Source organism: Phocoena phocoena, chromosome 17, assembly GCF_963924675.1.
Source record: "Phocoena phocoena chromosome 17, mPhoPho1.1, whole genome shotgun sequence".
Lineage (NCBI taxonomy): Eukaryota > Metazoa > Chordata > Mammalia > Artiodactyla > Phocoenidae > Phocoena > Phocoena phocoena.
This window is the reverse complement of record NC_089235.1, coordinates 64,834,180-64,860,033: the sequence shown is the minus strand read 5'-3', so window position 1 is coordinate 64,860,033 and position 25,854 is coordinate 64,834,180. Positions and strand designations below refer to the sequence as shown.

At 43.8% G+C, this 25,854-nt stretch overlaps 1 protein-coding gene across 2 annotated transcripts; it reads left to right on the top strand.

Moving 5' to 3' along the window:
- The first annotated feature begins 2,555 nt into the window (after positions 1–2,555).
- DERL1 (derlin 1) lies at positions 2,556–25,481 on the top strand. 2 transcript variants are annotated; one of them, XM_065895404.1, is made up of 8 exons: positions 2,556–2,880; positions 12,609–12,720; positions 16,083–16,147; positions 17,216–17,242; positions 17,772–17,867; positions 20,024–20,076; positions 21,560–21,670; positions 25,101–25,481. In XM_065895404.1, exons 1-8 carry the CDS (start codon positions 2,728–2,730, stop codon positions 25,237–25,239), a joined length of 756 nt encoding a protein of 251 aa, XP_065751476.1. In that variant the 5' UTR covers positions 2,556–2,727; the 3' UTR covers positions 25,240–25,481. The 2 variants fall into 2 exon arrangements, with proteins under 2 accessions (XP_065751476.1, XP_065751477.1); XM_065895405.1 differs by having other exon boundaries at positions 2,728–2,880; positions 21,620–21,670; positions 25,101–25,239.
- Positions 25,482–25,854: the final 373 nt, after the last annotated feature.

Sequence of the window (25,854 nt, the reverse complement as noted above, 5' to 3'; positions counted from 1 at the left end):
TTTTAAATCATAGGAGTACTGTATTTTTTTTAAATTTTATTTTTATTTATTTTTTATTTTTGGCTGCTTTTGCGTCTTTGTTGCTGCACGCCGGCTTTTCTCTGGTTGCGACGAGCAGGGGCTACTCTTCGTTTTAGTGTGCGGGCTTCTTATTGCGGTGGCTTCTCTTGTTGTGGAGCACGGGCTCTAGGCACGCGGGCTTCAGTAGTTGTGGCTCATGGGCTTCAGTAGTTGTGGCTTGTGGGCCCTAGAGCGCAGGATCAGTAGTTGTGGAACACGGGCTTAGTTGTTCCGCGGCATGTGGGATCTTCCGGGACCAGGGCTCGGAACCCGTGTCTCCTGCATTGGCAGGTGGATTCTTAACCACCGCGCCACCAGGGAAGCCCCACACTTATCTTGATTTTGAGATTTCTAAGGAAAGAGGACCCCAGGTCTACTTTTCAGCTCAGGCTTAGGCCTGATGTTAACACTTTTACAGACAGCTCTGCTCTGTTTTGAGCCTATCAAAACACTGCTTCATTTAAATTATACCACAACTCTACCCTTCCTTATAATCCAGTAATGACCCTATTCTCTTTAGTTTGGTGAGATGTTTCAGTTTCCTCTGGAGTGCAGTCTCCCTCCTAGCAAGTTAAGAAATCTAACCTTCTGGACTATAGGTGTGTTCCTAGTGGTCTCTACTGGATGGCCTCATCAGTCTTAAACTGTAGGTCCTTATATGATCAGGCCAATCAAGATGACTGTTCTCCTGTCTTTGTACATCCCCTGCTGGACCAGTACGTACGTACTTCACCTACACCCTACTCACATGACTGACCTTCCTACCCCATGACCCAGCTAGTGATTGTTCTAATCTTTAGATCAGACCATTTCCCCCAGGATAGTTTATCAAAGAGCGGTGAGGGGCATGCTCCTCCAATAGTTTCCCTGGTAACCGATAACCCAACCTGAAGTCAATTCCCCCTATAACTGGTAACCTCTCTCTCCCCCAGGTAGCAAAGACTGCTGCCTTATCCTGCCCACTGTCTGCCACACATGGTGAGGTGTCACTCCAGGACCTTGCTTCAGCTGTGTAAGCTCCCCCTATCCATTAAACCTTTGATGTCTCTGTGGCTGACTCTGGGGTCTTTCTTTGGTCTTGAAGCTGGGCAAGTGCAGGGCTTGCAGGCCTGCAGGGTGCAGTCCAACAGTCCTATATCTAAAGACAACAGGAAAAGTTCTACTCTGTATCCTTTGATAGATTCTTTTAAAAACAAGAGGGATTTTCATCTACTTGTAGTTTAGGTCCTACCCAACAAACTAGATTAAGAGTCATGATCATTTCTGCTTTCAGTTCCTCCAAATTGCAAGCCAGTTGGGGTTGTTGACTGAAGAAAAATCACATAACGTAAAAGTTGTGAGCTAAATTTTATTCGAGGAATTTACTGAGGACTATAGCCCAGGACATAGCCTCTCAGATAGCTCTGAGGAACTGCTCCAAAGAGGTAAGGGAGAAGCCAAGATATATAGGAGTTTTTGCTGAAACAAACAAAAAAAAACCATGTAGTCAAATGTCAAAAGATTACTGCTAATTGGAAAAATCAGACATCGCAAGGTAATGATTTTAGTGCTTTTCTTTGTGTGGGAAGGTGCAATAATCTGGCTCATTGAAATTATTCCTTAGATATGCACCTTAACTATTTAGGGCCAGTATCCTGTTTTTCTCCACCCTGAAATCTCCTCAGGGCACACCATCTGGGTGGCTGCAGTGGCTAAGGGCCTGATGGCAGGCAACATTCCCTGTTTACCGGAATAGAAGTCAACATTCTTTGTTTACTGAAATGGCAGGCAACGTTTTGTGTGTGCAGAGTGTGTTTTCTCTGTGTGGAAAACTCTCCAGATCTGTGTGTGTGTGTGTGTGTGTGTGTGTGTGTGTGTGTGGGCTCAGCTCAAAGATCACCTCCTCCAGCTTCTCCCTTACCTTTCTCATCGAAAGCGGCCATCTCTCCCCACACTTCTGCACTCCCACTCCATCACTCTATCCCCACTATCCTAACTTATCTTCCTTATTTTTCTTACCACTCTCTTGAAATTATCTTATTCAATTATTTGTTCATTACCTCCCTACCTTTGTATGGAAGCTACAGGAGAGAAGGTACCACAACAGCTCTGATAGCTGCAGCACCTCCAGAGTCTAAAACCCTATCTCGCACTTACTAAGCCCTCAATAAACATTTGCGGAACGGATGGACATTTGAGGGGCTACATTGTACATTATTTTCCTCCTTCCCCTTTAAACACCCTCCAAGTGGAACCACCTGGGCTATAAAGCCGGCAGGAACTGGGTAGAGGGCGTTCAGCCTCGCTATTGGCTGGAGTATCTGTCGTTGCTCCTGGCAACCACTGTTCCCCACCAGTCGTGAGGTCGGCCCCTCCTGGACCCGTCCCTCGCCCTCCCGCCTTCGAACCACCGAGCTTCTGCCCAGTGGTAAAAACGGTGCTCGCCCTTTAAGCGGCGGGACTTCTGGTTAACGTCGTCGGCGGCCGCCGGAAGGGGAAGTTTCGCTGCCGAATTCTCCCTCGCTCGTCCGAATTCGGTGGCGCCACGTCTGCCGGTCTCCGCGTTCTGCAACGGGTCTGGGGCGGCTTCCGCCTCGACACCTCCCATTTGCCCAGCGGGCCGCGTCGTGAGGGGGCCGGGACAGGAGTCGGGCGGCTTTGCACATCCCGGCCACCGAAGAGGCGAAGATGTCGGACATCGGGGACTGGTTCAGGAGCATCCCGGCCATCACGCGCTATTGGTTCGCCGCCACCGTCGCGGTGCCCTTAGTCGGCAAACTCGGTCTCATCAGCCCGGCCTATTTCTTCCTCTGGCCCGAAGCCTTCCTCTATCGCTTCCAGGTACTGACCGGCGACTGGGGAAGTGGAGACTACAGGCTCCAGGTGGCCCCGCAGCGGCGGAGCGTAGACCGGCTGGTTGCGGACGCGCGGTGCCTGGTGGGACTTGTAGTGCGGTGGCTCCAGCGGTTTAGGGCGGGGTCCTGTGGCCAGGGGTTAGGGTGGAGGCCAAGGGGTTTGAGCGTGGGCCTGGGTAGCTGGAGACGTGGAGGGAGACAACACGGTTTGGCCCGGTGGGAAGGGATTGATTTCGTTCTTCCATTAAAATTGTGCTCCCCGCCCTCTGTACTCAGAGAAGGCGGCAGTGGGAAGGTAAGTCTGATAGTCGTCAATCTATTGGACGCCAGTGAGTAGCAACCTGGGGCCACCTGGAGTAGCTGCCCTCTGACCTCCCTCTGCCACCCAAGTGGATGGCATGTGGACGTCGCCTTGCTCAACTACCAGCTGAGTTCTTTTTATGTTAATGGAGTTTCTTCCCAGTAGGAGTGATTTGAAGCCCGAGGTGCAAAGAGTGAGTTTATTTGTGTGCATCCCAGATCCTGATCTAGTATCTTGCAGGTGGTAGTTGTATTTATGAAGGCGTGAGTAAAGAGTAAATTGCTCCTGAAATGGAAGTCCTTATTTTTTGAAGCATGAAGGAAACAGCCCAGAGTAACACTCCTGGCAAGAGAATATTAGTTTTCTGGAGGTTATCTTTATTCACTGGATTCTGTGATTTAAACCTTTAATCAGTGGCAGGTCGGATACTAAGATCTGACATTAATTTCGACACGTTGTTTGCACTGTGGGTAACACACTCTTGTCTTCTCTCTCCTCACTGGCTGTTTCTTAGTTTTCTTTGCTGGTTCCCCATCTTCCTGATCCTTAAACATTGTGATGTACCCCAGGACCTCTTTTCCATATTCTCCCTAGCTGTGGGTGATCTCATGTAGCTTCATGGCTTTATATAATTTCTACAAACTGAAGATTCTCAAATACAAATATACATATTTTCAGTCCAGATCTATCTCACTTCCAGACTTGTATACTTGAAATTACCACTTAGATGACTAATAGACATCTCAGACGTAATGTGTCCAAAACAATACCCTTTTCCCTAGAAGTAAATAGCAATTCCATTATTACAGGAGCTCAACCTAAAAGTCACGGACTCATCCTTGACTTCTTATCTCACATCCCACAGTCTGTTAGCAAATTCTGTTCATTTTAGACAGATGTCCAGAATGCAATCCCTTTTCATTCTCTACTGTAAGCCATTATCATAGCAGCCTTGTTCCTTTCAGTCTTTTCTCTAGACAGCTAGAGTGACCCTTTCAAAACATAAATCACATCCTGGCAGCCTTCTGCCCAGAACCTTTTAATGTCTTCTCAGCTGGATGAGTAAAGCTCAAGTCCTTCAGTGGCCTGCAAGGCCCCTACTGCCTCTCTGACCTCATCTCCTACTACTTTCCACCTTGTGTATTAGGCTCCACAGTGGAATCCTTTCTGTTTCTTCAGCACCTAAAGGTGCTGCTCAGGCCCTTTGCACATGTTATTTCTCTGCTTGAGGACGATAACCGTGGTTTATCTCATTACCTCCTTCAAGTCTGCCCAAATGCCACCTTATTGGCAAGGCCTTATTTGATTGCCCTGTGTAAAATAGTACCTCTCCTTCACTCTGTCTCCCTTATCCTTAATTTTTCTTGGTTACATATCACCCCTTGATGTTTGTTAGCTGCTTCCCTTCAGAGAATAAAGCTCCATGAGAGCCACTTGTCTCTTTACCACTGTCTTTGTTACCTAGATTAGTGTTTGGCATATAGCAGGTGCTTATATATGGGTTGAATGCATGGAAATAACTGGGTACTTGCCGGTGCTGGGCACTAGGGGTACAATAGTGAATAGTACAGAAAAAGTCCCAGCTCACATGAAGAAAATAAGAGAGGGGTGTGTGACGGAGAGTGACTTTGATGAAGTGTTCCAGAAAGGCCTCAGAGAAGGTATTTGAACTGAAATCTGAATGACGAGGAGCCAGCTTTGAGAAGATCTGGCTCTGGGGACAATCTTCCAAGAAGAAGGAGTAATAAGGGAAAGGCTTAGAAGCAGGAATTAGAAAGAAGACTGGATAGTTAGTACAGAGTCGGCTGTAGGGACGAGGATTGGTAGTTGAGGACAGAGAGGTAGCCACGGGTGAACGCAATAAAGTGGAAGAGGAAAGGTAGGCTGGGGCTAGACTGTGTAGGGCTTTGTGGTTTGAACTTTAATTTGAAGGCACTAGAAAGGCTTCAGAGCCTTTTGAGCAAAGGACTGAAAAATTGCCTTGGCTACTCTGTGGGATGGACTTGGTATGTGAATGGGGGAAAGGGTGGGCTAGGTAACAGGATCAGAGAGGTGAGTCAAGTTAGAGGGCCAGAGAGATGGTGGTTTGGACCAGAGTGGCTGTGAAGATGGAAGTGGATAGATTTGGGAGTTGGAGTGGGCTACACTGCCGCTTAATGGATGCGAAGGGGCAGGACTTGAAGATGTCACTGTTTTCACAGGAGCAATGGAGTGCCTGGTGCAGCTCTTTTCTGAGATTGGGACTGTTTAGGGAGGCTTAGGTTTGGGGGTGGAGAAAGGTATCAATAAAGAGTTATATTTTGACCATATTACGTCTAGAGAGGCTTTTTGGGCATCCAGGTGGAGAAGTTAAGTAGGCAGTTGAGTATTAGAATATGATCTGGGTGTGCAGCCAGAATGGCAGACTCTTTTCTCTTTGCTTTGGTAAAATATTCGTTGCAGTGAATGTTGTGCACTTTGTGCCCTGTGGCATGTTAGGTAATGCGGTGCCTGAGGAGCAGCGGTCGTAAATGATTGTAAATCGTCAGTGGTCGTCAATGAGAAGGTCCTGGTCAAAACTGGCTCTTTGGCCCTCCTTGCAAAATCTTGCTTGTTCCTGTAGTCAGCTTAGTAAAAGTCAGTCTTTCTAATAGCCTACATGTGTATAATATTGAAAGTGGTGAACTGATTAGAAAGGTCATCGTTCATGTCACACCTTCCATAATGTTCCCATCTTCCTTGCATTGTTTCTTGTGGGCTTGTTATCCTTGAAACGGGGGAGAAGCTGCTGGTAGAAGGCAGGGCTTGTTATCCTGAAACGGGGGAGAAGCTGCTGGTAGAAGGCAGGACAGTGTGCTCACTGCCCTGGTGTGGAGAGACCAGTATCTATACTTTCTTTCTGCTACTCTGACTCCTACTCTTTCTGGACAGGTTTAGCTTTCAGACCCACCTGGAGGAACTCATTTGCAAATGAAGCAGTTAAAGGAAAAACTGCATCCGAGAGGCTGATGGGTGAGGACACACAGCCTGTGGTGTGCTTTCTGCTAGAGGCGCCTCTTTTCCTTAAAAGCTGCATCTTTGGACAACTTGGAAATGATCAGTTTAGAATTGTGGATTCATGCTGGAAGTGACAAAAGTTACTTTTCCTCCTTATCTGTGGGTTTCCTCTGAGTAGCTTGTTGGTTTGGAACTCTAAAGTTTAAAATGTTATTTCCTTAGTTTGGGTAAGTGGAAAGGCGTAGGTGTATGTTAAGACTCACTCCACTGTTGCCTAAAGTTCCTCATCTCTTACATTTAAGACTCGTTGATCGGATAGTACACAGTGATGAAATGCCTCCATATTGGTCCCTGATTAATGAGAAGAGAGGCTGCACTTTGCTGCTGCCCTTGTGGTTTCTGAGATTATGTCTCCCAGGGCTGCCCACACGGGAGATTTCGTTTCTTTGGACAAAATAACATCACTGCCTTACATCTGTGTTGGGCTTCTCCATATGATACCTCACTTAACCCCCATAAACATCCCGAGGTCAGCGTTACCCCAGTTGATAGACAGCTGCAGTTTCAGTTTCTATTTTGGCGAGTTCAAGATAGTTCTAAGCGCTCTTGTTTCACTCTTTTGCATCCTATCTACCCAAACACATACTTAACGTGTTTAACGAAACATTCTTGAGGGTGATTTCTTTCAAACCAGTCGTAGCAAATTATTGTTCCTTTTCTATTAGAGTAGAAAGACTGTGGGATTTCAAGTAGTTGAGTCATGGTCTCCAGGCCTGGCTTAGCCCCCTTGCAAGCTGTATGCCCTCAGGCAAGCTGTTTATCCTTTCTGAGCCTCAATTTCCCCACCTAAAGTGGGGAGAATTTAATACCATATTAACTCTGTTCTAAGAGTTAACTGTGTTGTAACTCCAGTGGTTATAAGATGCTCCTTTAATTTAATACAATTTTTTGGATGGGGAGGAGAGTACAGATTACATTAAATGAATATATTGACGGTAAGGCATGTCCGAATTTCAGGAACATGAAAATGAGTATCTTCAAATTGAGGAGAAATGTTACCCACTTCATGCCTCTATTATATAAAAACATAAAAATGTAAGGTGCCCAGTAAATAATCTGGTAGATAATCTATTAAAAAAATAGTGCCTATTTTTACTTATTAGTCAATAATAATTCCTGCCATTGCTGCCTTCTCTCCTTGGGCAATAATATTCTAATTTTAATTTGTAATTGAAATTAAAACATAACTGCTGGATTATTATCCTTCTTTTTGTCCCACTAAAGGCGTCCTGACTAGAAATGGGAAGATATGTACTCTCAATTTCTCTAATTTGTTTCCGGGAACAAAAAGAAATGGCACCAACTAAGTCTGTGACCAGGCCTGGTGCTTATATTTGCCAAGCTTTTGCTCACGTTCTCACATTTAGCCTGATGACAGCAGCCCTAGCAGACTCATCTGAGTGTGTTGGGAAAGAGAGTCATATAGACCCGTAACTGTAAGGGGAATGAACTTGGTCTGTGGGCTGAGCATAGAAGTAGTCTCAGGGTTTGGATTTAGAACTTTATGGCAAGTGTTCTGGTATGTACAGCTTTAAAATCTTTCCTTTGCAATCCTGTCCACATAAGACAGTTCTGCTGTGGTCTGTAGCTAAGGGTGAGCTCATAGCTTCATTTTTAAACTTTTTGTTGAGTTGCAGTATACAAGCAGGAAAGTGTATGTATTATATATTTATAGCTTGTTGAATTTTCAGAAATTGAACATCAGTATATAACCAGCCACCAGATCAAGACACAGCCAGCATCCCCAAAACCTTCCTACTGCTCCCTTCTGGTCACTACCCACTGCAAGGGTAACTACTGTCTTGACTTTTAATACCATAGATGGTTTTTGCCAGTTTTCTTACTGTTCTATAAATGAAATTGTACAATATGTATTTTTTTGTGTCTAGCCTCTTTTCAAGAGTTTGAGAGTCACCCACATTGTTGCATGTGGTTATAGATTGCTCATCCTTACATTGTTCCCTTGTGTGAACAGACCACCATTTATTTACCCTTTCTGCTGGTAACGGGCTTTTTGGGTAGTTCTAGTTTTGGCTAGAATGCGTAGTGCTGCTGTGAACATTCTGGAACATGTCTTGGTGAACATAGGTATGCATACGTACCTAGGAGTAGAATTGATGGCTCCTAATAGCTGGTTTAACGTCCTCAGTTGAGACTGAGTGCCTTTCATTTGATTTTCTTGCCTGTCTAGTGTCCCCCCAGCCCCACCCCCAGGCTCCTCTCCCCCACACCGCCACCTCCTGCCAAAAAAAAAAAAAAGAGAGAGAAAAGCCAGAGTTTGCTAACATCAGCGTTTGGCACATGGGTGCTCTTCATTCTTACTTGCTTGATGACCCAGGCAGACTTTCTTTAACTCCAAATCAACCAGTCTGTATTGTTGCAGAAAAATCTTTGTTTTTGATAGTTAAAAAAACCTGCCCTAGACTCTGGGTGGCGTTTGTAATGATTTCAGTAGCACATTGTTTGGGAGATGTTTGTTGAAGGATGGTTGAACTAAACACTCAACAGAAGTTGTCGGACTAGCAGCTGACGACGACGAGCAGTGTCTGATGTTTCTTTGAAGGCCTCTACGCCAGGGAGTACGTGGGCTTCTTGCTCTTGTTAAGTGAGGAACTCTGGGAGGCTTACCTCAACTCTAATGAGGGCCCAGCTTTCCTCATGAAAAGGTGGGTGATTATGCTTCCGGCCTTGGGATTGCTGTGGGGTTAAAGTGAGATGCTTGCCTGCAAGTCCCAGGCTCTTTGCACTGCCCCTGGCTGCTTCTTACGGGTCAGTGCAGGCTTTCTAGGCTCGAAAGTTGCCTTCACCACTCCCAGCCCTGAAAATAAAGCCATTTCCTTATTGTAACTATCTACATGTCAGAGGAGAGGAGGGGATTTAGTTGGTTACCTTCAAGGGGAATTTCAGAAATATATTACACTGTGTCCCTCTGAAGAGATGAGCTATCTCCTGGTGTTTTCAGATTATAATTTTAAAGTGATGTAAAATTAATACTAAGTCCCTTAGATCGGTGAGAGCAAGTATACCTCAAGGGTAAGTGTAATGAACTGGGAAAAGAAGTGTGCGGTGTTTTGACAGACACTGATTTCCAAAGCACAGGTGCACACAGTGGCTAAAAATAGCATCATGGCATCAAGTGTTAGTGAAAAATGTAGTCAGAAAACCCTTGAGGTTTCTTTTCCAAAATCAGGCCTGGAGTAACTTAGAGGAATCCAGGGGGAGTTTAAAATGTGAATTTGTAAAAACCAGGTCAGCACGTGTCTCCTAAAAGATTGTAATAATTGTATGCCCACACAAAGTTTTTTACAAAGCACCTTCTTAATCTGCTTTCTTAATTCCAACCTTTTACAAAATCTGTGAGATGAGGAAGGCGGGAGTCAAAGGACAGATGTTACTGGGTAGATGAAGATGCAAACTCACAGGTCCAGACTCTTCCAAGGCCCCGAGCCAAGGCCACAGCTTGCTTGCTTCTGGTCTTTTACCCCCAATGCTTTTTTTTTAAGCGGGGAGAATGAATTTGTGGGCTTACGCTCAGTTCATTTCAGGATTATACAAGTAGTATAGTAGTACTAAAAATTTTACTGATTTTAATTATATCTCATAGTAATGATGTCACTTGTGAGAGGCATTGTAAAAATAGGGACTTATTAGTATTGTAAACTCTGGAGTCAGGCTGTCTGGGACAAAATTCTAGCTCAGCCACTTACTGGCTGCTATTTGGCCTTTTCTCATTCTGCTTCCTCATCTATACAATCTACCCCCTGAGTTAGGACATGTAAATGAGCATAATAGTACACTATTTTTTTTTTTAAACCATTAACCAAAATGGAGCAAGTATTAGTATATCACTCCTCTTTTATAAATGGGAATTGAGACTCAGGACTGCTGACTTGTAAGCCCCTACTGAAGTCTCTGTCTTCTCAAATCCTTTCCGGTGCTCTTTCCATCAGACTCAACTGTTTCTGAGATAAAATTGTGAATAAACCAAAATGAATTTTAACCTATTTTGTTTTACTGGTTTAGTTCAAGGTTGTTGGAAGTGACTTTTGGGGTATGTGAAGTGCATTCTCCTCCACAGGGAGTTAAGCTCTGAGGGTTACAGTTCTGTACTTGGAGAACCTGACTTGTCAGCTGTGCCTGGCCAGCCCCACAGCTAATGCCCTCCATTCTAGCCACACCCAAATCGTGAGCAGTACCCATTCATTATTGTGCTCTTGCAGTTCTTTGGGACTTTGTACTCATTTTTCCAAGACCAAAAGTTCCCCTTCCTGTACCTACTCTTGCTTCTTTGGACAGACTCCCCATTATCGAGACCTCCTTGATGTAGGGACTATATCTTTCACACTCATGCGATAAGACACACAGCTCTCAAGACAAAAGCCGGCATTATGTTGGCATTTCCAAGTCTGGGAAGGCCATCTTCTTCAACCTCTATAACTTAACATTATTCTGGAGGTGTTAGCCAGTAAATTAGGCAAGAAGAAGATACAAAATTTTATTTACAGATAGAGTTGTATACTTGGAAAGTGCAAGAGGCGGAGTTTTCAAATATCACAAACAATTAGATAATTCAGCTTTGGTGGTTGAGTATAAAAAAGATAGAAATCGAAAGCTCAATAGAAAGGTATGAAAGACTTCTTTCTGGCTGGAAACTGTCTTTATCACATTGAAATAAGAAAGGTGTTGGTTCTCGTTCATTTAGAAAAGTAATATGGAGACTAGCCAAGAAGATTGTGACATATGTGGAAGAAAAACAGGAGGGGGTTTATTTAATTATATAACTTTGCCAGATAAGAAAATACATTATAAAACTAGAAATTAAAATAGCTTGGTATTGGTATCGGCATTCGATTCCAAACAGGATAGTCTAAAAGTAGACTTTCCTATAAAAGGGAATCAATATATGATGAAAGTAGTTTTTCAAATCAATGGAGAGACGAATGGGTCACTCTGTAAATAGTATTGGGAAAACTAGTGACCGCCTAGAAAAATAAGTTGACTCTCTTTCTCACTTCTTACATAAACCACAGTACAACTGGGAGCACTGTTGTGTTCTTGGAGGGGAGAAGTACTTGTAAACGTGATACATGATGGATACATTTGCCTATATAAAAATTAAACTTTTACATTTCATTTTATATGGCAAAAATACCACAAAAGCATAAGACTAATGACAGACCAGAAAATAATTGCAACAATGAGAAAGGGCAATTTCCATAATGTGTAAAGAAATGCAAATTGAGTAGAAAAATGAAGAAAGAAAATGCTAAAGCTTTAGAAACATGATTGGTGACTGTGAAATACACTAAATGTTGAAGCTGTGGAGAGAAGACAGACATTAATCTCCGTTTTAGGAGGAGGTATAAATTGGTTAAACATTTTTGTAGGCAGTTGGCAATATCTGCTGAAATTAAATGCAAATGTTTGATCTAGCAGGTTGACTCACAGGAATTTATCCTATATGTACATGTATAAAGAGGATATTCATTGTAGCTCTGTAATAGTTTCAGTGAAGTTTGGACATCCACGCAGAAGGAATATCATGAAGCCTATAAAAATATTTTTTCAAGGGAGTGAAACAAGGTATAGAACAGCGCAAGGTAAGTTAGGATGAAAAGGGAGGAATAATAGTAATAGAAATGATTGTTTCTCGAAAGAAGTACAATAAATGGATCAGTTCTTGCTGAAAAGGAGCTGGGAGACTGAGGGTCAGGAGGGAGGCTTACTTCTCACTGTAGACCTTCTGTGGTTTTTTGGGGGGAAGGGAATATTTTTAAGTTATGTATCCATATTGCCTAAATAGCACATTGATTTGAATGGGAAGTTCCTGTTTTACTTCTGTCTTTTGAATATGACATTATTTTGACAAGGTTTGTCATTCCAGTGTATTCTTTTCCTAAATGCTGCTTTTCCTAAACAGCATTCTTTTCCTAAATTACTATACTGTTGGAAATTATCTTTATAAATCTTTTTTCTTTTTCTTTTTTTTTCCCCACTGTAGTTGATTTACGATGTTTCAGGTGTACAGCAAAGTGATTCAGTTATACTGTAATTCTTTTTTGATAGGCATAACTATAAGCCTGATCCCAGTAAAGATTAACCATATATGTCTTTAGTATTGATTTTTTTCAACTTGTTTAGAAATATTTATTGTTTATTTTATGATGCCATCTCATTCCATTGACTTGCACTTTGAAGTCATCGTAGCTAATATGAACTTTTCTTCAGTTCTCTTGAATTATATTGGTGATGTCCATTTGGTAGCTCTCATCACTGAGGAGAATGTTTTTCAAGGGTTAATTTTGTTTAGTTAAAAGAAAAAAAAAAAACACCCATCTTAGAGAAACTAACAGCCGTGTTTATTTTGATCTGGACAGATTTGGAGGCCGATTACTGCCACCTTTTACTTTCCTGTGGGTCCAGGAACTGGATTTCTTTATTTGGTCAATTTATATTTCTTATATCAGTACTCTACACGACTCGAAACAGGTATGTTATCTGTGGTTGTTTTAAGTATTGTTTCTGTCTAATTTACTAATCCATGTATTTACTTATTGGAGGAATTTTGAGGGCAGATGGCATATATAAAGAAAGTACATAATGGTGTAAATGCGCAGTAAGTAGTGACTGTGCCAGGAGTCTACTAGGCGCTTAGATTATTCGTTTTTTAATCCTCACAGCATCATCATGAGATGTAAGCAGCAGTGTCACCATTTTATAGGTGAAAAAAATACAAGAGCAGAGGTTTACACATCTTGTCTATCTCCTGTGTGTGCCTCTCACTTCATGTGACGTCTCCCTCATTTCTGTCACACAGCAGTCCCTGTTTTTTAAAGCACAATTGGGCTGAAGTGTATATATCTCCTAAATTGGGGTTGAAAAACACTGCTTTATGCAAGTAAAAGCCTAGACTTAGTCTCTGTAATTGAAACATGCAACTTTAAAAAAAAAATTTTTTTAATAAATAAATTTATTTATTTAGTTTTGTTTGCATTGGGTCTTCGTTGCTGCGCGTGGGCTTTCTCTAGTTGCGGTGAGCGGGGGCTACTCTCCGTTGAGGTGTGCGGGCTCCTCATTGTGGCGGCTTCTCTTGTTGCGGAGCACGGGCTCTAGGTGCGCGGGCCTCAGTAGTTGTGGCACACAGGCTCAGTAGTTGTGTCTCGTGGGCTCTAGAGCACAGGCTCAGTGGTTGTGGTGCACAGGCTTAGTTGCTCTGTGGCATGTGGGATCTTCCTGGACGAGGGATCGAACCTATGTCCCCTGCATTAGCAGGCGGATTCTTAACCACTGCGCCACCAGGGGAGTCCCTCTTTTTTTTTTTTTAATTATTATTCACGGTGTTAGAGCGTTTATACTCAATATGAAGCACTCAACTTTTAAAAAATATATAGCCAGGATTTTAATAGCATGGTAGTTTTTCAGATATGACTACCTATATGGATAAGCTATAAAATTCTTTTCTTAAAACTTTCTTACTGAATTGTTATTTATTTTCTACAATACCTTATATGCTTTTCTGAGTTACTTATACTGAGAAGCAATAACTTGATAGACTGCTGTGTCAAAATATAATTTGGCAAAGCCTAAATGATTTTGAAAATGTGGTCTAACTTCAGAGACTAGAAACCTGATGGCTGTTAGCTCAGGATAGAAAATTCTGAGCTACCCTTAAATCTAAGTCAGTGCTCATATGCTTGAGAATTGTGAATCAGTCTCACAACTGCAGGGATATAGAAGGTTGGACATTCGGTGTCAAATATCATTTTTCCTTAAATTGGCATTTGCTGTTAGGTGCTTTTTAAGAAGAGGGAAATCACCGTGTTAATACAAAGTTCTGGGTAATAGACTATTGCTTCTGGAAGGGACCTAGCCCATTCCCTTAGTTTTATAAAGGAAGAACAGGAGATTCAAGCAAGTAAAGTGACTTGGCTGAGGTGAGACTGACAACCAGGACTCTGACCGCCATATCAGGGATTGGATCCTTAAATCTACCAGAATATATGATATTCATTCTCCCTTGCCAACTTACTTAGCATTCTACCCCTCTGATATGATTTAATTGAGGGTTAAGCCGTGGGAGGAATTTTTTTTTATATCAGTAGTAAACTCTAGATTAAATGTGGATGATCAAGTGGATAACCACTTGTTAAAAATTGTATTATGGGGCATTTTCAAACATATACAAAAGTAGAGAGAAAGGTTAGTGAACCTCTTTATTTTTTTTCCTTTTCATTTAGAGAAAACTCACCTAACATAAAGTTCCTCATTTAACCATTTTAAAGTGTACAACCCAGTGGTCTTCAGTATCCTCACAAAGTCGTGCAGCCATCACCACTAATGCCAGACACTTTCATCACCCCCGGAAAAACCCAAGCCAGCAGTCTCCATTCTCCCTCCCCCTCCTTCCAGCCTCTGACAACCACTCATCTACTTTGTGTATGGATTTGCCCATTTGGGACATTTTATGTGTCCTTCTGTGACTGGCTTCTTTCACTTAGCATAATATTTTTGAGGTTCATCATGTTGTAGCATGTGTCAGTATGAGCCCCTTTTAATCATCACTCATCTTTAACAGTTATCCCATAGCCAGTCTTCTTTTTTTTTTTTTTTTTTTTTTTTTTGCGGTACGTGGGCCTCTCACTGTTGTGGCCTCTCCCGTTGCGGAGCACAGGCTCCGGCCGTGCAGGCTCAGCGGCCATGGTTCACGGGCCCAGACTGGGGCACAAACCCGTGTCCCCTGCATCGGCAGGCGGACTGTCAACCACTGCGCCACCAGGGAAGCCCAGGATTATTTTTTTTAAATGGACTCTATATATCATGTAATTGTGATGGGGTGTGGGGGGGGGGGGAGTAACCGTTTGAGATAGAGGGAACTTAGAGTCATTTGTCCTTTTCTCCGCCCCTCTCCTAGTCTTGCTGCTGGAGGCATGAGGATCATCCTTAGAAGGGAGAGCTGGGCCAATGTTGATTGTTCTGCCCAGTAATAAGACAAAGCCCAGTATGTGGCGTAGCAGAAAGAACACTAAGCTAGGAATTAGACTTCACTCTGCTTCCAAAAGCCATGTGACTTTGATCATGTAACTGTATTTCCTCATCTTCAGAAAGAGGGTGTAGGTTTTTCCATTGTCCCTCACAGATACGGTAGGAAGAGTCAGGGCCATGGAGAGGTGTGGCTGCCCCCTACTCCCCCACCATTGTTTTCCTTTGCTAGAATGTGAGATCCCGGAAGACGGAGACCAAATCCTCTTGGTGAGCCCAGTGCCGGACTGCGCAGTAGTGAGCGTGCGTGTGTGTGCACATGCGTGTGTGTGTGTGCGCGTACGTGTGTCTCCAGTCATAACAGCAGTAAGTGCTTCCCAGCCTAGTTGTGTGGAGGAGCCACAGTGGTAGGCAGAACGGACATGGTTCTTCCCCTGACGGAGCTTATGGTCTAGTGGAGGGAGAAGGGATTAACCAGGTAATCACGAATAGGTCTCCATCTCATGATGAGAGCCATGAAGGAAAGGCCCCAGGCTGTGAGGGGCTTCAGCGGGTGGGGTCTCAGTAGCTGTGGACCTGACTGTCCTCCCTTTGGGTTTCTTTTGGCTCGTGCTAGTTGAGCAGAGCATTTTACGGACTGAAATTCAGTTAGGGGAACACAGATTATTAGCCTTGATACCTGGGCAACTTTACTTTAGGGCTTAATTGTGGACACGGTTTTATATATTAAAATTTTCTTTTACTTCCGAGGAGTGGTTTTAAAATATTCTCATTTTGTGTTTTCTCTACAATTTTTTGAAGTATTTCTCAACATAGAAGTCTCTTTGTTCCGAAATTCTGAACCATGACATTTGGCTTATTTTTGTTTCCAGGAGCTTTTGATGGGAGGCCAGCAGACTATTTATTCATGCTCCTCTTTAACTGGATTTGCATCGTGGTATCCTTCCGTCTGTCATTTTGGGCCAGAAATAACCAGGTTTTTTTTCAGGTTTGGGGAAATGGGCAGTAATCTGCATAACATTTTAAATGATAATATTTGCATCTTTGTTTACTATAGTTAATAGTTAAGAATCATGCAAGTTCTTGTCAAAAGCGGTAGTAAATCACATAGCCGTGGAGTGATGCATTCCCCTACCATTGCCTTTGTGGGGTTTTTCCACATTTGGTTGAGTTTTATTACTCTTCCCTCTTCTTGTTCCCAGTTCTCTGTGTTCTGGTGTGTGGCAGCTTGTTGACTGCAGCTCAGAGAGATTCCGTGCCATGAGATAGCTTTTGAAAGCTGTGGTCCTTATCAGAAAATTAATTTACAACCAGCATCCTTTCTGACTTTAGTGCTGTCTTTGTCTCGAGGTCCTAAATGGTAATTCGGTCCCTCTGTAAGTGCCTGGCTCTGGGAAAGGACACAGCATGCCTCTCTGCTTGCTGTGTGTCAACCACAGCTGTCAGCAGCCTTCCGGCCGCAGACCTTTACAGACAGTGAGAGCAGCAGAAGGGGCTTGGTGGCTCAAGTCCTGTGCACAGTTGGTGAGCTCAGAATGGCTTTGGGGTTTAGTGTCCATTGAAACTTGGCCAAGAGCCAGAAAATTGTGGCACTCTGGATGCCCTTTCCCTCCTTAAGGGAAGATAAAAAGATTGTTTTGGACTTCACCTGTGCTGTGGAGCCCTGAATGTGAGCAGACGCATTATTTGTTTCAGAGGCATGTTTCACATGCCCCTCCAGCTCCTAATCGAAGGAGAGCTGCTAAAATACAGTGGCAGGGCACGGAGGACACAGGCAACCCAGCTGAGTCATGTGCCAAAGCAGTTAATTTCTACTATTTCCTCGTCATCGGATAGTTTAATAGCGTGTTCACAGTGAAGATTATTAGATACCTTTGTGTTCCGGGGTGTTTTAAGCAACCTGAACTATAGAAAAGTGTTTTCCTTCAGAAAACTGGAATGAAATGAACTTTTATTAGGTGTAGAATGCTTTATTTGTGTCTGATCTTTAACTTTACAAACCAAGATTACTGGCTTAGCAATGGATATGCAGGTAAGTGTCCCTTGAAAGTCTTTGGCCTTTCATGTGTTTCAGACTTACTGTTAATGACCTTTGACAGAAGTTTAAATTGCATTAACTGCGTGGTTAATTATATGGTATTTTGAAGCTCTTATGTGAGTTACCTAAATCATTACTGTCCTTGCTCATTTCTGGCTTCTGTATTAATGTATGAATGTTGAGAACGATGGTTTATCCAGTGTTTCCTGTGCATGTGTGTGGATATGTGTTTTTAAAAAATCGAGAATACGTGGTAAGTAGAGCTTTATTGCATACTTTTTCCAATTAACAGAGCTTGACCCTGATATTTCTGAATCCATCCCAAATAATATAATTGTGTTGTATTTTATTAGAGGATTTTAAAGCATGCATTGCATGATTAAGTAATTCTGATGAGTTGAATTTCCTTCTGCTTTTTGAATAACCATGGGAGAGTTTATTTGGAGGGGAGAGGTTAAAGAGCAAAGAAGAGGTAGGTTTACGCTCAGCCTCTGGAGCCTTTACGTGTTCGTTTCTTTTGCAGCTGCTGATGATTCCTCTGATCATGTCAGTACTTTATGTCTGGGCCCAGCTGAACAGAGACATGATTGTATCATTTTGGTTTGGAACACGATTTAAGGTACTCTAACCTAGCTGGGAAAATTTCCTTTTCATTTGTCTTTGCAGAAATCCCTCTCTTCAGCCCAGAGATGTACTTTCTGACACGTGCAGAAGAGGTCACTGCAGAGCAGTAAACCGTAGGCAAGCCCCTTCTCCCCTCCTCAGTCCCCCTGGATTTCTTTAGCCAACCCTGAGGCCTTTGCTGACTATTACTTCTCACTTCCTCTGGAGCTCAGGCCCTTTAGGCATGTGTCCTGAGTGATCTCATGTATGTGTGTGTGGTAGGGGGAGGGGAGGAAGGACACTCATGTGGAACCCTCTCTTTCAGTCTGTTCTTATCATTGCCTGTTATGTATTTTACACTTAAGCTGAAACAGATTGGTTCCCCGCCCCCCCCCCCCCCCCCCCCCGCCCCCGCAAACGCTTCCCTTTGTGCCTTCTCTCACAGCTTTCCACCTGTAACATCTTTTTTATTTTCTTTCTCATGTAAATCCTGCCCATTCTTAATTTGAGTGGGGGACTAAGCATATTTCCTGCCTCTCCTCCCTGGAATTGGTCTTGCCTTTGGGCTTCTGCTGTGTTCTTATAGTAGTCACCGCATTCTGCCTTCAAGCTATTGATGTGTAACCCTTTCTTTACCAGTTTGTGATGTTTTTTGCAACGCCCTTAGCTCTTAGTATGATGTCTTGAAACTGGTAAGGGGTGTTGACCTCAAGTAAATAGGCTGCCAGATACTTCTGCAGCAAAGATGGGTTTACTTGGGATCAGTGGAGAACTGCATTTCGGGGTCTGCAACCATGGTGAGCCACGAGCAAGCCCCTACATGCAAAGGGAAGGAGAGCGCTTTTCTATAAAGAGGAAAAGGAAGTCAAGAGATGTGGTAAACAAAGCTTTTCATTGGCTGAGTCCTTGCCGGGAAAGAAGTCTGTCTTCTTCCTCTTGGGCTCTGCTGTTGAAACAGGGCGTGAGAGCTCCCCCTTCTGGTCTCCCAACCCTACTTAATGGAGGGTTCTGTTTGCTAATTTTTTTTTTTTTACAGGGGCTCAAATGTTGAATTCATCTGGAGAGCTGTCTTACTTGGGAGAGTGTTAGTTCAAGAGATCAGTGTGTAACGTGATAAAGATTCAAAGTAACTTTGTGAAATATGTAAAAGGAGAACCTAAAAAGATGGGGTGTTTTATAGCTGATTGGTAACAATTTGCTGGCAGGAGTCTTAATGTGACTCTATTATGGACCATGTTTTTATTAGCATCCGTAGGACACTCATCTGCTTTCTTTTTTTTTTTAGTATTTATTTATTTATTTGCTTGCACCAGGTCTTAGTTGCAGCAAGTGGGCTCCTTAGTTGCGGCATGTGGGCTCCTTAGTTGCGGCATGTGGGCTTCTTAGTTGTGGCATGCATGTGGGAACTAGTTCCCCGACCAGAGATCAAACCTGGGCCCCCTGCATTGGGAGCACGGAGTCTTAACCACTGTGCCACCAGAGAAGTCCCAGACACTCATCTTCTTTCTAAAGCTATTTGTGATAATTCAGCAGGGTATGTATTGGATCTGAAAACTATGGGCAAAGTACTCTGTCTCCAGTTGCTAATATCTGAATAAGTATGATGCTAGGGATCTCTCTGGTGGCGCAGTAGTTGGGAGTCTGCCTGCCAGTGCAGGGGCATGGGTTTGAGCCCTGGTCCGGGAAGATCCCACATGCTGCAGAGCAACTAAGCCCGTGCGCCACAACTACTGAGCCTGCGCTCTAGAGCCTGCGAGCCAGAACTACAGAGCCTGCATGCCACAACTACTGAAGCCCTTGTGCCTAGAGCCCATGCTCCGTAGCAAAAGAGGCCACGACAATGAGAAGCCCTCACACCGCTGCGAAGAGTGGCCTCCGCTTGCCGCAACTAGACAAAGTACAAAGACCCAACGCAGCCATAAATAAATAAATAAATAAATAAATAAGTAAGAAGGCTTGAAACAGTAGGAATGATGCTAGATTGTTAAAAGGAACTTTTGCAGTGACTTTCCAAAGGATTTATTTATTTTTTTTTAAACATCTTTATTGGAGTATAATTGCTTTACAATGGTGTGTTATAAAAGCCCTTCTCAATAGAACCTTCCGCATTTCAGCCCCCTAGCAGCTGTATCCTCTGTAGGTATATTCATGTTTGTGTGTATTCTTTCCTAGGCCTGTTATTTACCTTGGGTTATCCTTGGATTCAACTATATCATCGGAGGCTCGTAAGTGATATTAGATTTATTTAATTGCAAACTAACCCTTGGAAGACTTCCATTATTCTTTATCTTCCTTCTCTAATCTTTATAACACTTCAAAGAATCTCAACGCTGATACCTTAGTACCTTATACTTTTGAAATAATTTCATTTGGATGTAATTGATTAAAATTGCAGGGCTTTAAGCACATTTAGCACTGAATGGTTTTTTATTATTGTTGTTGTTTGTTGTTATAGTATGCTTCCATATATGTGTTTTTGAATAAATATTTCTGGATTCACTGTCCAGATTGAGCAAATATAGACCTAATTTTATCCAAGCCAACTCTGTGCGTAAAATTCCTGTTTTTTTAATTCTTAAGGCATTTCCAGAATGCCTTGGAAACTGCTCATCAGTCACAGAAATGCACAGATTCTCAGATGGGAAGTTTTGTCAGTGGTTTGATAGTGTAGAAGTTTGGACCAAACAGGGTCAAATTTCTAGTCTGGAATTAGACCTGAGACTTAGGAAAATCTTGAATGCATCCAGTCAGAATTTTGGAAGGAGGATTTCAAGATGCAGTTATTCTAAGAACTCCTGTTTCTTACGCCACAAAATATTTTTAACGTTTTTAAACGGATTTTGCTAGTGCTAGTTCTTAATGCGATGGCCTCGTTGCTCTATGTGGTCCTAACTTCTGCTGCATAGCCACAGGGAGAAGGGAATGAATCGAGTAAACAGGTTCTGTTTAGAGTAGAGCAAGTCCGGGGCTTGGCAAAACTGCCCTGCCGCCCAGAAGGGAAGAATCCGGGAGCAGTTGTAGACGGTGATTTGTCCCTAAGAGGAATCAGGTTGCAGGCGGAGGCGGAGAAGGATATGTAACAGTAAGAATTGATCTGTAAAACCTTGAAGTGGCCTGTGTGTCAGCCATGGGAAGATTGAAGAAGGGCAGTGTTTATTTTAGGATTACAAGGTGAAGGTCAGCTTTCCAGAGTGATCTGTGTGATGTCTTACAGTCAGGGACCCAAGAGGTGAGGGAGACGTGATCCATGGTTCCAGGAACGAGGGAGTGGACGTTTTTCATCCCTCCTTTCCTTACTCCCATGCTTCTCTCTTGCCAGCCTTCAGTTTTACCCACGTTTTGCAAATATGGTATTCATGACTGAAAGCGTTCAAAAGCTTGCTTTGTGGCTTGCCCCAACTCCTGAGGCAGGAAGTAGCAAAAACAACATGTTGAGGATGGGCAGGGGCTTGAAAGAGATGTCAGAGGGGCAGCTGGCCTTGAAGAGCACAGGCCCCATTGGTCCAGCAGGACGGATTTTGCTTCTCATTCAGAATGCGTGTGCCTCTCAGACTTTATAAAAGGGCTCACTGTCGAGCTGTCACAGACTCCCAGCGACCAGAAACAGGCCGCCACGAAGGATCTCTTCCCTCTGCTATCAGCTACAACTTGCTGTGTCTCACTTCACTGCTTGAATGTCTTTAAACTCATTTGGCTCTCTGTTTGCAGGGTCATCAATGAGCTAATTGGAAATCTTGTTGGACATCTTTATTTCTTCCTCATGTTCAGATACCCAATGGACTTGGGAGGAAGGAATTTTCTATCCACGCCTCAGTTTTTGTAAGTGTTTCTTCCCCCTCTCGTCTGATAATCATCTTATTGTCCGTGTTTGTCAGCATCCTGATAAAAACTCTGTGAGGGGTGAGATTTCCCTCTCAGTCTGATGGGGAAATGTGAGCCAACCAGGGACTTGCCCAGGTCACTGCAAGCCAAGGTTTGGTCTTCTCCCGGAGCCCTCGTAGCCAGGGGCCGCTGAGCCTAGATTCAGGCATCCCGGGGAGCCGTGGGCCCTGCAGAGCGGGCGGCACGCCTGTGTGCATCCAGTGTCTGCAGCAGGGGGCCAGGGTGACAGGGTTATCAGTTTTACCCAAGATTTTGCCTGAGGAAGGGGTAAGAGGGTAAGTAGTCTCATTGGTTAGCAGTTTAAAACATTTTTATATTCAATATTATAGACCAGAACGTTTAAAGGACTTTTCAATGTTAAAATGAGAGACGGGAGGCTTGTATAGTCCCGCCCCGTGGGAGGATGTGCGTGTTCTTTCTCTGTTTGCAGGGTTTACTAAAGTGAGGAGGCCAGGGGCACAGCTTTGGTTTCGAGACAGACTTGGGTTGGAATCCCATTCCCGTCGTCTACTAGTTCATACATTGGGAAAGTGACTTAGTAAATCCCCCGAGCTTTAGTTTGCGAGTCTGTGTGTTGCGGGGAGGCCCTGTCTCACGGGTCTGCAGGAGGTGGGGTTTACCGTTAGCAGCACAGTGGTGGATGCTCAGTAAATACAAGCTCTCAGCCTTGCTCCTGAAGTTGGGGCGGGGGGCGGGATTCTGATGAGCCCGCAGAGATGCTGACACACTTAAGCGTTCAAGTAGTGTGACCATTCTGTCAGTGAAGCAAAAGGCTGTCGAAGACGGGACAAGTGAAATCACCATCTGGGTGTCACAGCCGGCCTGACAATCACGCTTAATCTCCAGTCGGGCGTATGCAATAATAGCTTGCACTTAGAAGCTTAAAAAAAAAAACAAAAGCAAAAAACCCTTTTCACATCTTGCTCGTTTTAATGTTTTCCAGTTTGTCATTCTTCCAGGGGGTCAATGAGGGCAGTAAACTTGAGTAGGCACCCCTTCCCCCTACTTTTATAGGTTAGAGGAAGGTTTTTTATGGTGAAATACAGTATACAAACAGAGAAGTACACTATTGTTGTATTTTTTTTTTTTTTTGCGGTACGCGGGCCTCTCACTGTTGTGGCCTCTCCCGTTGCGGAGCACAGGCTCCGGACGTGCAGGCTCAGTGGCCATGGCTCACGGGCCCAGCCGCTCCGCGGCATGTGGGATCTTCCGGACCGGGGCACGAACCCGTGTCCCCTGCATTAGCAGGCGGACTCTCAACCACTGTGCCACCAGGGAAGCCCTGTTTTGTTTTGTTCTGTTTTTTTCGTTAAGAGCATAAGAAGAAACTTGTTTCTCTTGTGAGCCTTGAGTTGCCTTCGGGCTAAAAAAAACTCCAAATGACCAGTCTGCTTTCTAATTATCAAAGGACGCAGTAACAGCAGGTTTGGAGTTTTGATCTAGGGTTTATCAAGTCGGATGGCAGATGCATCATTAAAAAAAAAAAACTTGTTGCTTTGGGGGGCAGCCAAGAACTATTTTACTTTAAACAGCCATATTCTGACTTAATGGCTTGGAGAGATTTCTCAATTGTGGGCAACAACGTGTATGGGATTCTAGTGGCAAAATCGACAGCCCACTGGAGCCTGCCTTCCACTTGAGCTTTCCCTGTTGGTGGAAGCCCTTCTGTTAAATTTTGCATAAAGATCAGATGACAAAATGTAGCTCCTTGCAAAAGCAGTAACTGCTTTGAAATTACCATAAATCTTTGTTGATTATGTATAATTGGGTATCTTTTTATACTAATTACTTGCATTTAATTTCGCTATCTGTTTAAGCAGTGGCGATGGCTTCCATATTGTCTCAGAGTAAGAAGCAAAGCAAGACAGCCTTGGTGTTGCCTTTTTTAAGTCTTCCAATTTATTACATACTTTGGAGGAATGTTATTGTGCCAGAACGTCATGAATGTTGGGAAACCAGCGCTTGGAAATACATGTTGATGTAATGATAAAACTGTATTTGTTTAAAAGGGAGGATGCGAGTTATAGAATTCTAAGTCATATCACTATTTTGCATTCCACTTAGAAAAGTAGACAGATCCTCTTCTGTGCACAGTTATTTTTCTGTTTACAAGGGGTTTAATTGTCTTTGGGGAGGGAGCGTCCAGCTAACTGGGTTGATGTAAACACATGAGGACTCCGGTCACTAACTGTTGTCACCTGAATCTCATGCTGTGTGTCCTGCGGAAGTGTGAGTTGTAGGAAGTGGTGTGGGGCATGAGCTCCAGAGTCAGGCTGCCTGGGTTTGAATCCTGTCTGTCACTTTAGAAGAGCTTTGCTCAATTCTGCCTCAGTTTTCCCATCTATAAAATGGGGTAATAGTAGTGCCAACCTCATAGGGCAGTCGTGAAGATGAGAGGCACTTATAAACATGCAGCACCCGGTGTAAGGGAGATGCTTTATGATAAGGTTGAACTCTGCAGGCTTGCTGCTGTGGGCAAGTCACCCCTCGTGGTTTGCTCTTGGTGCCATGAGGGGTTTAAAAAGAGGTATCAGGTCACGGTCTCTGCCTTCAAGACAAAAATTGAACCATCAGGATCTGATTAGTGGAATAGGTTAAAATACATTCTCAGTTTACTAATAGTCAAGGAAGGGAAGTAGTTAGAAAAACTATTGTGAACATAGAGTCCTGGGTTTACATTTTCTTAGCGGTTCTGGGACTTAATTTATTAATTTGTAAGGTGAGAAATCAGCTAACCTTTTCGGGCCTCAGCTTTCCCACCATCTATGAGAGAAAGATTGCAGTTGGAGGGCAAACTATGAATCAACTTTAAAACACGTCCAAATTCCAAGACAGAAAGCTGTCTTCTCCGCTGTCCCTTGATGGACGCCGAAGAACCCAGCAGCATCGTGGTGATGCCGGGCGGTGCTCAAACACGCTGGCTGCAGATTTGTCCTTTGGAACTGAATTTATTTTGTATCCTTTGAGCCAGTTAGAGCCATAGTTACATAAACTAAAATGCTATATAGATGGTTCTTTCTGGTTGTTGGGCTCGTGGGTGTAATATTTTTGTTTCCATACTGTTCCTGCACGAATTGCTTTTATAATCAGGGAAAAAAAAAGTTAGAGTGTGAAGTTAGCGCGAAAGCTTAGTAAATTAAAAAGAAAACATAAAAAGTGAGTGACTTCTGTGGTCAGGGCATTGAGCTAAGTGCTGAAAAGGCAAAGGGCAATAAGACATTGTCCTCAGCCTCTCCGTGGCCACAGACAAACGTAATTCAATGTGACAGATGCCGTGGGAACCCCAGGAAGGGAGATGGGATGGACAACTGTGTGGAGAAGTGACTGTGCTTTTCTCTCCTTTTGTTTCTTTCCCCCTCTGCTCTAGGTACCGCTGGCTGCCCAGCAGGAGAGGAGGGGTGTCAGGGTTTGGTGTGCCCCCTGCTAGCATGAGGCGAGCCGCCGACCAGAATGGCGGAGGCGGGAGACACAACTGGGGACAGGGCTTTAGGCTCGGGGACCAGTGACGGAGTGGCCTCTGGCCTGCCCACCAGCCCTCCACTCAGATGACGTTTCCTCCCAGTGCCGGGTGACCTTTACCACCGAGTTCTAGCTAACGCTGTTGGACCTGACCCACACTGAATGTAGTCTTTCAGTACAAGACAACAGTTTTTTAAATCCTGAAGAAAAAATATATGTTCCTCGAGTTTCGTGATTCTCATTCAAGTCCTTACTACTAAGAAGAACAAATATCAACTGGGCAGATTTCGGAACTGACCTTAGTTTTTGGTGTCTTCTCTTCCTTTTCCATCTGAATCATGGGTTTCGGCAGGTCCCGCTCTGCTGGCACCAAGCTGGGTATCTGGCGTTGGGTCACCAGACCCCTGTCCCGGGGGCTCTTAGCTCTTTCTCGCACCCACGCCTGCCTCCTCCTTCCCCAGCCTCACACTCCCAGCTAGAGGAGATTGCCCATGAATTGGTCCTGCCTCTGACAAGCTCGCTTTATTTGTTGGCTTTTGCCAAGGCTTGGCCACAGAGGCCTTGTTCCCAGCGTTTTATGGTGGCAGAACCGTAACCGTAGGGCAGAAGGCGGACAACAGATGAAGAGCTTCCTCAGCTTTTGGGATAGCCGTGGCCTGGTA